Below are 10,444 nucleotides of genomic sequence, written 5' to 3' on the forward strand. Positions count from 1 at the left end.
GCTTATTACAGCCGGCTCTGTTACTAATATGGATCGACGGCAGAGTTGTAACCAAGTCAGAAGGCTCCGAGTCATGAGTCAATCTCACTTTTATAGTTTTGACTCAAGTCTAGTCGAGTCATTTTCAATTCACCACCGAGTCAAGTCCGAGTCATCAGTCATGGTATTATGACCCGATTCCGAGTCTAGTCAGTATGTTGACTGCTCAGTGTCCAGTTAAAGTCCTGGTAAACCCACCTCTATAACTCTGTTTGGTGATATCGAATGGTTCGCAATTATAATACTAATCTTCCTCACTTTTAGCAGTTTCTGGTCGCATTTTCAAGTACCAGTACCAATAGACGAAATCCCAATGATGTGGTTACTTTACTATTCTTCGAAATTGCAATGAAATGTCGGTCTTGGCCGTTTGAGTCTCGAGTCATATGACTTGATTCGAGTCGTGCACAATGGCTCGAGTCATTTCCGTATTTCGAGAAAATGACTCGAGTCACCAGAAAACCGAGTCATTACAGTCCTGATCGACGGTAACCATTAATGGTGACCAGTTTGCTGATCTTTTCGTAAAACTTTTCTATAAAACTGGTGTTGACCGACTTAATCGGACCACTGGTTATGGGATGTGGATTTTCAACTCGATTTCCGCTTTAAAGCATCTTCGGTGCTGTTCCTACCGGGACGCAAGGACTCGGAAGAGAGTTCGCGATACACCGAGGACCCCACGACGCACAACCGAAACTGTAAGCGACTCTTGCATCCGTAACCGTCTCTGCATGACGCATGCGTTTTATTTGCCACGCACGTTTTTTTTCTTTCCGACCGTAAAGCTTACGTTGATCCGGCCACGATGGATGTCGACGCGCGATCCGGCGGCCGACACGATAACATGTTGTATGACGAGGAGGAGTATTTACTGCCAACCCCATCTATGAGAGACGGTATGGAAGATAACCTACTTGTGCGTTGTTGTGCCGAGGGGGCTGTGCGCTGCGATTCGAGTATCCATTGTGATAATTCGAGAGAGGCAAAATGTTTTACTGCCAAAATTGTACACTTCCGCAAGAATTGTCATTTTGATAATTTATTCCCATGTACAATTGAATAATATATTCATATTGGGGTAGTCATCAGCAACTAGTATTGAGTGCTAAATAAGTTTGAAGTTTATAAATCACCAGTTTTAGCACCGGATATGATGTTACTGGCATATAGATTCGAATTATCGAGTTACAAGTCTTTGAGCAAAATCCGCCATCCTAGTTTGTGCCAATAGAACATAGATAATGTTAAACTGAATACAGTACACTTATTCGAATTTTATGCCAGTGATGTCGTATTTGGTGTTTACATGGTGATATGACATCTTAATGAGTGGTACTCGTCTTCTACAAGTGGACAGTGAAATTGTATTCTCTGTTTAAAAAAACATTTTTCAAAGTCATGTTACAGACAACCAAAAAAACAGATTTTCAAAAAGCAAGTGCAATAATTTATGGCTACATCGAGCATAGTTTATGCCAGGAGTTGATATTTCAAGGTGTGACAGATCTCGTAAAATTGAATTGCCACCCTCAAGGTTGTTCATTAAGGCTGTTCAGAAATAACTTTTTTCCTGAATCTTGCTGGCTACGTGATTAAATTGTTAGGTTGCCTTAAAAAACAACGCACACCAAATTTGAATTCATTCCAACCAATATTTGCGGATTTCGTACAGTTTTAAAATTTTGAATTTGCCCGAAAATGCAAAAAAAAAAAATTTCAAATTTTACTGCCAACCTCATGAAAACGATGCAAAACAAATTTGATTATCCTTGATCGGTGGATCATCCCAGAATTATCATCGGAAAACTTGAATAACTCCGCTTCTACAGATTGGAATTGAGTCAAATTTGTTTTGCATCGTTTTGGAAGACAGCGCAACAATTTCATGTGGTCGGAAGGAAAATTTGAAAAACATTTTTTTTGCATTTTTGGGCAAATTCAAAATTTTCAAACTCTACGAGGCACGCGAATATTGGTTGGAATGAATTCAAATTTGGCATGCGTCGTTTTTTAAGGCAGCCGAACGATTTAATCACGTAGCCAGCAAGATTCAGGAAATTAGGTTATTTTTGAACAGCCCTATTGTTCATTCAGTGCCGTGTCCGTATGTCTCCCTTGATTGGTAGCATTTCCGTTTATTTTTTGGGTGAATTTACCATTGCATTGTGGCGAGTTTCTTGCATGCCATCCCCCGAGACGGTCTTCGTTCCGGATTTTGCCTGTTATAATTTTTCATATGTTAATATTATTTGGCAACCGTTTTTCTTCTGCAATATCTCTTTTGCATTCGGGATATCAAAGGCACTTTTGTGAATGTCTTTGATCGGTGCGTATGATCCTGCGGCATACTTTAACTGATCTGATTTTCTGGTGGATGGAAACTCGTGCGGAGATAGGGATACGGAAGTATTTGAGTATATCTCGGGATTGGTTAATGCAACGTTTGCGACTCACAGTGTGCTGACTCTCTCGAGTGTTTCTGGATTAAAATTTAGGTGTTGCGGCCGGACACATTCAAAGATTACTCCCCCCCTCCTGATCCAGATTTAGGCAGAATCAGAATACCTGTGACATTTCTCATATTTCCCCTTTTCGACTGCGTGGGTGTGAAGAAGCCTGAAAATCTTGGCTCCACGCTAGAGCGATCTGTGTGCAAACGTAAACACACATTCCTGAAAAACGGACCACAAACGATGGTTGTAAGACCCGGTCTAGTTGTGTGGATGTCATGGTCGCTGTTTCTTAGACATCGACATTTTGAAGTAGTTTTGCCGGTGAATTGTCTTTATTGGACCATATGAAGTGCTACTCAAGAATCCATTTCTGTATATTTAGATAAGGTCTGGCGGCTAAATAGGGTATGAAGGATGTCTAATCAGGATTTTCAAAACGTTTCATAAGACAATCAATGAAAGAACCAGTTCCTAGTCAGTCTGTCGGTTATTGACATTTGAAAACAACAAGATTGAGATATAATGAAAAGATAGGAGGGTGTCAAAACGACTTGAGTCAATCTCGATCATTAATTGACAACAATTATGTTGGAAAGGGTTTGACAATTTGAACCATCCACAAACTCTAAATACAGAAAACACTGATGTCGCATAGGTCTACGTTTTGGATGTCTCAAAATTGTAAGGGTTGTTAATGCAGGTAACATAACGTTTGTGATGTCATAAGCAATGTGCATGCTTCTTTCATCGATGAACCCGACAGGAAAAAATTCTATACCGATCGGTCTGGTCTGGCGTCATTCCCGATTTCTTTTATACATTTAAAAGCGAGATGAAGTTTAACACAAAATTTATTTCGAAGATTACATGGGCGGGAAGAAATCGGCTCTGGAAACTCAGCCAAAACTGCCCGGAGAGAGCGCCGCCAACATGGGAATGTCGCTGTCGAATAACGTCTACATGGACGATAGTGAACTGGCCAAATCTCAGCAAACCCACCCTTCGGCGTGGCCCAATCAGTTTTTATCGCGGGACAGCGCCAATGACGACCCGATCTACATCAACGACCAGCAACCAGAGCACGATTACCTCAATTGGAATGGACAGGAGGAGGACAATGAGAAGACGGCCCTGATGGACCAGCATGACCATCAAGGTTGGTATCTTAAAATTGTTATTATCTTTCACAGGTGCTACCTTCAGACATCCCCTGGTGCTTTTTTACTCATAACTAGAAAACCTGATGCTTTGATTAAATGGACTGCAGTTCATACTTTTGTCTATTTTTGTGGATGGCATGATCTTGAGATGTTCTTAGAATTTTTACTGTTCCACAACCACAACCCGAGAGTCAATTTTTTTGGCCTGCGGATTCTTCTGAAAATATACCCGAAAATGCCCCCTGCATGATGACTTTCCTGCTAACATCTTCATTTTTGGAATCTGGGCGAAGACATATATTTTTTTACAACAGCACAGAAAAATAATAATCAGCACTAAGTTACGTTTGAATTACGCATTTTGATATCGAATTTCAATAGCTGCAGAGTTTGAAATAAATTTGTAAATGAAATCGACCCTGTCGTAACCCCTAACACGAGCATCACTCGTATCTATATTTTGTGTATTGATAAAAACTATCCCTAATATTTTATATTTCAAAAACTCCCGGCTGTTCCTGGTCGTTCTTGAAAAAATTGTGCTGCAAAAAAGAAAATTTTCCGTCCGTATTTCTTTGTCGTTAGTAAGATTTCAATTTCAATCGAAACATCAAAACGTTTTCCACTCAGTTCCGTGCAGTTTACTGACTGTTCAGTCCGTTTCAGATTCTCCAACGCTCAGCAAGACTCCAGACGATGCCAGCGTAGAATATTTGAATCCAAGCAATATAATCCACGATCACGGCGACAACCTTCACCCATCAGTGTCAAACGGTTCGCCGAACCTTGACCCTCACAATCTAAATCCGAGACAATCCCCTACGCACAATGGCGACGGACCTTTCAGAAACCAATTGAAACAGAATGGTCGAACAAATGTCGACGAAACAGACAGACTCGGGCCTCAGTTCAGCCCAATGTTCGAAGACCATGACTCGCACAGGCAGGGAACTCCTACAAATATAATAACAGGTCTAGATAATCCTGAGTACATGATGCTGCAGGAATGTGACGGTTTGTTAAACGGAGATTCCTCTGAAGCTTAGCCTGATAATATGTCAGCCAACCCGATGTTACAAGCGCATTTGAGAATTTTGCCTAAATCAACATTGATGCCAAATTATTGATTACGAATATCACGGCAGGCTTTGAGTTACGACTAGGGCTGGGCTCTGGGCACAATGTTTGTAGAACTGGAATCCGACATTTCTTTGCGATAGTTATCAAGTGTTGGCACAACGCGTTGTTATATTTTCGGTAGACTCATACAAAATTATTCCTGATCAAGTTGAACTAACTGTATGACGCCATAATGAGTGATACTCAAAACTTAGTGCTGGACTCGGTATCGAATAACCCAGGTACTCTGTCTCGCCCAGCCTTAGTTAAGACACATATGACACGGACACACACACAATAAAAATCTTCGTTTCATAAAAATCCTTCCAGTTACGGTTCCGTAGTTTACTGATTTGCATTGCACATATGGTTCCACCGGTCACCGGTATCAGTGGGAATGTCATCAGCCCAAGCACTATCGGTATCGGTTTTATACTCATAGTACTTTTACTTTCATGTCAATCGGGATATGTGTGGCTATCATATTTTGTTAATGAGATTGTTTATTTTACTTTTGATATTTTCTATTCAGATATCCTTTGTGTTTTATACCTAATCATGTTACTCGAACGTTACAATCCTTGTGCATTGTTATTGAGGCGTCTTCTTCTGGGCATAAGTATTATATAAATTCTCCTTAAGAATTTTGTGACTTGAGTGTCCAGACCATAAGTCTGTAATATTAGTAATTAGTGTTTTAGTTGGGCAGTTTCCATTCCCTAGTTATTGATAGAATCCTCTGTAATGTCGCAAAATTACTGTTGAGCGTTACCCGAGATTGTAGGCAGACTTGAGTAATTTGAAATTACCGAAGTAGAATCGCTACCTATTTAAGTGGTTGGGAACCCAGCGCACTTCGCGGTACGGCAAATGATTTGACGTTGACATTTAGTATAGCAAGATTGGGAAAAACTGAAACTGAAATTTTGAAATGGAAAACGATACCAACACTACATGTAGAACTTATCAGATGTGGTTTTGCTAGCAAGCTGGTATGATACGTCACAAATGGATTCGATCTGGGATCTCCTTCGAAAAGATATGTTCAACGTGTTATGGTTTTTGTCTTATTCTCGTGGAAATTGAGTTGTGGCTGAAATCAGTGCGGTAAGGCGCAACGGCGGTTGCCAGCTTTCAGATGCCCAGTTGGTGGTGGGATTCTTTGCTTGGTTCGATGATTATATGCCCACTACGGGCGTTTAACTGTGGAGCAATTGCCTTGATTTTGAAGTGGGCCAGTGACCATGTAACAGAATCAGTTTAGGACAGGGTCACCAACCTTTTTAGAAGCAAGAGCTACGTCTTGGGTACTATTAATGAGACGGGCTCTCGGTTACTCCAGGGACATATAGAACTCTATATCCCTGCATGGTTACTCTCGCCGTTTATCCATGTAGGTAGGCCTACGGTTGGATTTCTTCACTTTGACATTCAAAGCACTGAGCAGCTGGTTTCCGGGCCTTAGCATAGAACAGATAACTCTCACTCACCGGGGCGCATACCAGCATCTCCGGGCTCACTTGCACACCGCGTCGAAGCTCCAATCTCCGCGACGTGACTCGGGGATATTAACTAGATTCGCGTTGAGACTCCGTGTGTGAGAAGACGAGCATTCCAGCAATGCCCCGATCGAAAACTGCGTTCGTTGTGTAGGTTTCGATTGATGAATAAAGCAGCTACATATACAAAATCGATGCAGTCAGGGTCGTCCGTCTCTTCAATCAGCTGTACCGGAAAAGTCCGTTGTTACTAAACAATGTTGATTTTGCCCATCAATTGACTGATTAACCAGTCTGCAGAATCCCTAGAAAGCGTGCTGGCTCATTGCGTGCCGTGAGAACTACGAAGTATTTGTGCACTGTATAATTATTGCTGCACTGCGAGGTGCGATGGCTTTTTAAGAGAAACAGCTTGCGTGACTTTAATCTCCGTTTCAAACGATCGTGAATTTTTCACAGTGCTGCGACCGTGGCCTTCGACAAGGTGTTCTGGTTGCGAGAAACGATGTTGCTTTTACTTGACGGGGATATTCTTCAAAATTGATGAGTAGATTATATCTGCGGTTCTTAGTAATGATGAAACCTGATCAAGGTGGAAATGGCTCTGTCTTAATTCAGTGATAATAAGCCGGTGATATAGCCTATCACATAAATTAAGCGAGGCGTGAACTGTCCAAATTCTCAAACTTGCCTGAGCTACCTACCGTCCAGCGCGCATTCCCGCTTTTGGTACCAAAGCATAAGCCAGTCATTTCGGAAAACTGCACAAGGATTCGGTAATTTAATTCCAGGATACATTCCAATTTTAAATTCCTTACCGCATATTCAATCCATTCTGTAAAGTTTCCGAACATGAAATAATTGAGGAGCTGATCAGATTGTAGAACAATTTTGAATTCAAGTCGAAGTTTAATGTATCCCATCAATCGTTCCAGATAAATCAAATAGAAATACCCCCATTGGAGTCAGATTGACTTGGGCTATTCATCGTTGCGCTTCCCTACTCATATTCGACGGAACGTATGCTTTCAGTGCCGTGTTAAAGTTTCTGACTCGTAGCAGAAACTCTCACACAGCACGGCACGTGGAGAGGAGACTGGAGATTTTAGAATGAGATTGTTCTCATGGAAACTCAAAAACCCAATATGTCGTGGAGGAAGACAATACGCCAGCGTCATCCGTCTCATAATATTATTTGCTGTTATAAAGGCTGAAATACTATCGTTTTATTATGTTTAGGGGTGTTAAGGGGGTCAGGGGGGCGCTGGTACTTTATTCATTGTCCGGGGGTGGGGGCGGTAGCTCAAAAAAGTTTGGCAAACACTGTTCTACAGGGTATAGACTGGGAGACCTGATACGACCAAAGTCTTCTAGGCCGGAGGCAATACGTCCCGACGAATTGGAGACGAGTGGTACCTGAAAACGTAACAAATATATTGCCGACTGAGCTCTGTCAAGCTGGCCAGAAAAACGCCCAAGCTCAAAACGCTACCCTGTAACAAATCACGGAATATGGTCATGGTCGACTTGTGTGACAATTCCATATGACGGGAACATCATACCCACGGAAAATGATGTTATCTCCCATCCTGAAAAATCCCCAACATTTCAAAATTTTGTCGGAATAGTCCTAGGCCTACCCGACAAAATTTGCTCAAACGGTCTGTACACTTTCTATATCCCCTCTCGAACAGCTACAGCATCCATAGGTTATACCCAAGCACAAATAGAGGGAGTGATTTTCCGCACACGCCGCGAATATACATTTCAAGTGAAAAACGAAAGGTCTGATGAACACGCAAGCAAGCAGTTTAGTACAATACCCAGAAGTTGTAGCGTAAATTGCTATTCCATTACAAATTTAACAGAAAACGATAGGTAGAAAAATACCAAAAATGTGGTTAAGGAAGCACTCCAGACCAGGGAGGTATCGTGGCCTGTTCCGCTGTCTTAGTCACACACTGCCGATTCGAGTTCTGTTGATACTCTTGAACTCTTCATCCCTATCACACGCGCGTTGGGACCAGCGGTCTGCCACAACGTGAAGGTAAACGATCGGTCAGACAACAAAGTGGCCGGGCTTGGTGGTGACGCAGGACTTATGGAATATTTATCAGTAACGAATATGACTACGTAGCGCCAATGAATGAATTTCTTCATTCTTGATAGTCAAAGTCACATTCGAAAATATCATTGTCCAAGTTGACACCGTCTCACCCAATTCCAATATTTATTTTAGCTAGGCCTATATGGGGCAGGTGCAGGGGTATCAAACATGCAATTTTCAGTAGATTGAAAAATGCGTGCGAGCATATTTCTAACAGCAAATGTTGGGATTTTTAGCAAGATATAGCCTACTTCCAATAAATAACCCCCCACGATAGCAAATGCAGAGTGTTGATACACCGATACAGAGTTCGTATGACGCCAATACACGACTGAAACAAAGGGTGCATAGAAATATGACAACTTATATCATATCAGGAGCCTCTGTTTTAGCCGTTTATAACGGTATCCAACCGCCCATTCATTATTGCCATGATAGAATAGAATAGGCTTACCATACGTCCTCTTTTAAGAGGATTTGTCCTCTTTTTTGACTTTTTTGAAAGTGTCCTCGGAGGACGCCCTTTTGTCCTCTTTTTTGAGATTTTGTCCTCTTTTTAGAAAATTTAGGTTAGATTTAGAGCAAATCGCGAGTAGGGCTGGGCAAAATCGAGTACCTGAGTGATTCGATTCTGAATCACGTAATATGCTTCGAGTCGAGTATTCGAGTATCACTCATTATGACGTCACAACAGGATGTACTATGTCGAAGTCCAAATATGAACCTTTTATGCCACCACAAAGAACGTAATGCCTGTTATCCATCACAATAAAGATACTTTGATATTTTTTCGACCATAACGATTTCATTGCACTTCTTAACAATTTTGTTGGATGATAATGACTTCGGAAATGTGTTATTTTCCAGTAACGTTCGTAGCTATAAACTGTGCCTGGTAGGCTCAAACACGGCCAATCAAGGTTTCACGGCTTCCTCGGTGGAAAATAGTATCAAAACTATAATTCTCGTCAGTAAATTAACTTTCAGTTGCGAGGACCGTATAATTTCAGTACTCGAAAAAATCGTATTTTACTACTCGACTCGAATCATTCAAATTACTACTCGATTCAGATTCGAGTACTCGAATCATTTTGCCCAGCCCTAATTGCGAGTGATATGCCGAAAACTAGCACAGAAGTGAAGCTCCGGCGGTTATTACGGAGAGAAAACGGTGAATTTAGCTCCGAGCGAAATGATGACCTTCTCCGGTTTTGCAAGTCTGGAATTTCTGAAAAAGTGTCCTCTTGTTAGATTTCCAAAATATGGTAAGCCTAGAATAGAACCCATATGATCCGTAATATAATGTAAAATAGGCCTACTATTATGTGCAATGTGCATAAGATTGCTAGTAAAGTATTCAAATGAAAATCAAGGGCAGTAGTTCCGAGGTGATATTTTGAAATCATTTGACTATAGTGCGGCCCGGAGCAATCTGAAGGTTTGAATCCGGCTCGCGAAGCAAGTCGAGTTTGACACCCCTGCTATAGGGTTACCATACGTCCTCTTTTAAAAGAATCAATCCTCTTTTTTCAATAAATAGAAAGTGTCCTCGGAGGACGCCTAAATGTATTATTTTTGGGGGGAATTTGTCCTCTTTTTTTTAGAAAATGCTATCAAAAACTCGACTCCGAAGCAGCGAACGCCATCTTTGGCAAGACAACCTACGAAAAATACGGCGCGACGGGTGTATCGCGAGTACAGATGGAAAATATGACTTTTTTTAGTCATCACATGCACTATTGGTCGAAAATTTCGAAATCACCAGTTTTCTTTTCCAGTACTATAGCATCCAGAGTTTTTGAAAAAGTGTCCACTTTGTCGGATCTCGAAATATGCTAACCTTATCTTAGCATGACCGTGAACACAGTGAAAAACCTCTGAGCAGATCTTCTCATGGTATTATTCGATAACAGATCATGACTCCTCAAAGATTTAATTTTGCAAAAAAAAAACACCCACTCACATTTCATACACACATTCAGCAAGTACGTGTTTTCGTTATGCCAGTAAAAGCATCCGAGCGGAATATGACAACGCGTAATTTTGGATTGTGACTAAGCAAAA

General features: G+C 41.3%; 1 protein-coding gene across 5 annotated transcripts in view; it reads left to right on the forward strand.

Annotated features, from left to right (window-relative positions):
• The window catches only part of LOC145456302 (epidermal growth factor receptor-like), a 35,514-nt gene extending 30,096 nt beyond the window's left edge, over nt 1–5,418 (forward strand). For 4 of the 5 annotated variants that reach the window (XM_080334375.1, XM_080334379.1, XM_080334376.1 and 1 more), the window contains 4 exons: nt 654–740; nt 828–938; nt 3,358–3,651; nt 4,322–5,418. In XM_080334375.1, the coding sequence (XP_080190501.1) occupies nt 654–740; nt 828–938; nt 3,358–3,651; nt 4,322–4,701 (872 nt within the window). In that variant the 3' untranslated portion in view covers nt 4,702–5,418. The remainder of the gene's footprint in view (nt 1–653; nt 741–827; nt 939–3,357; nt 3,652–4,321) is intronic. The other variant, XM_080334377.1, reaches the window with a different exon arrangement.
• Nucleotides 5,419–10,444: the final 5,026 nt, after the last annotated feature.

Source organism: Botryllus schlosseri, chromosome 14 (assembly GCF_051294905.1).
Source record: "Botryllus schlosseri isolate E-star chromosome 14, Bs_hap1, whole genome shotgun sequence".
Taxonomy (NCBI): domain Eukaryota; kingdom Metazoa; phylum Chordata; class Ascidiacea; order Stolidobranchia; family Styelidae; genus Botryllus; species Botryllus schlosseri.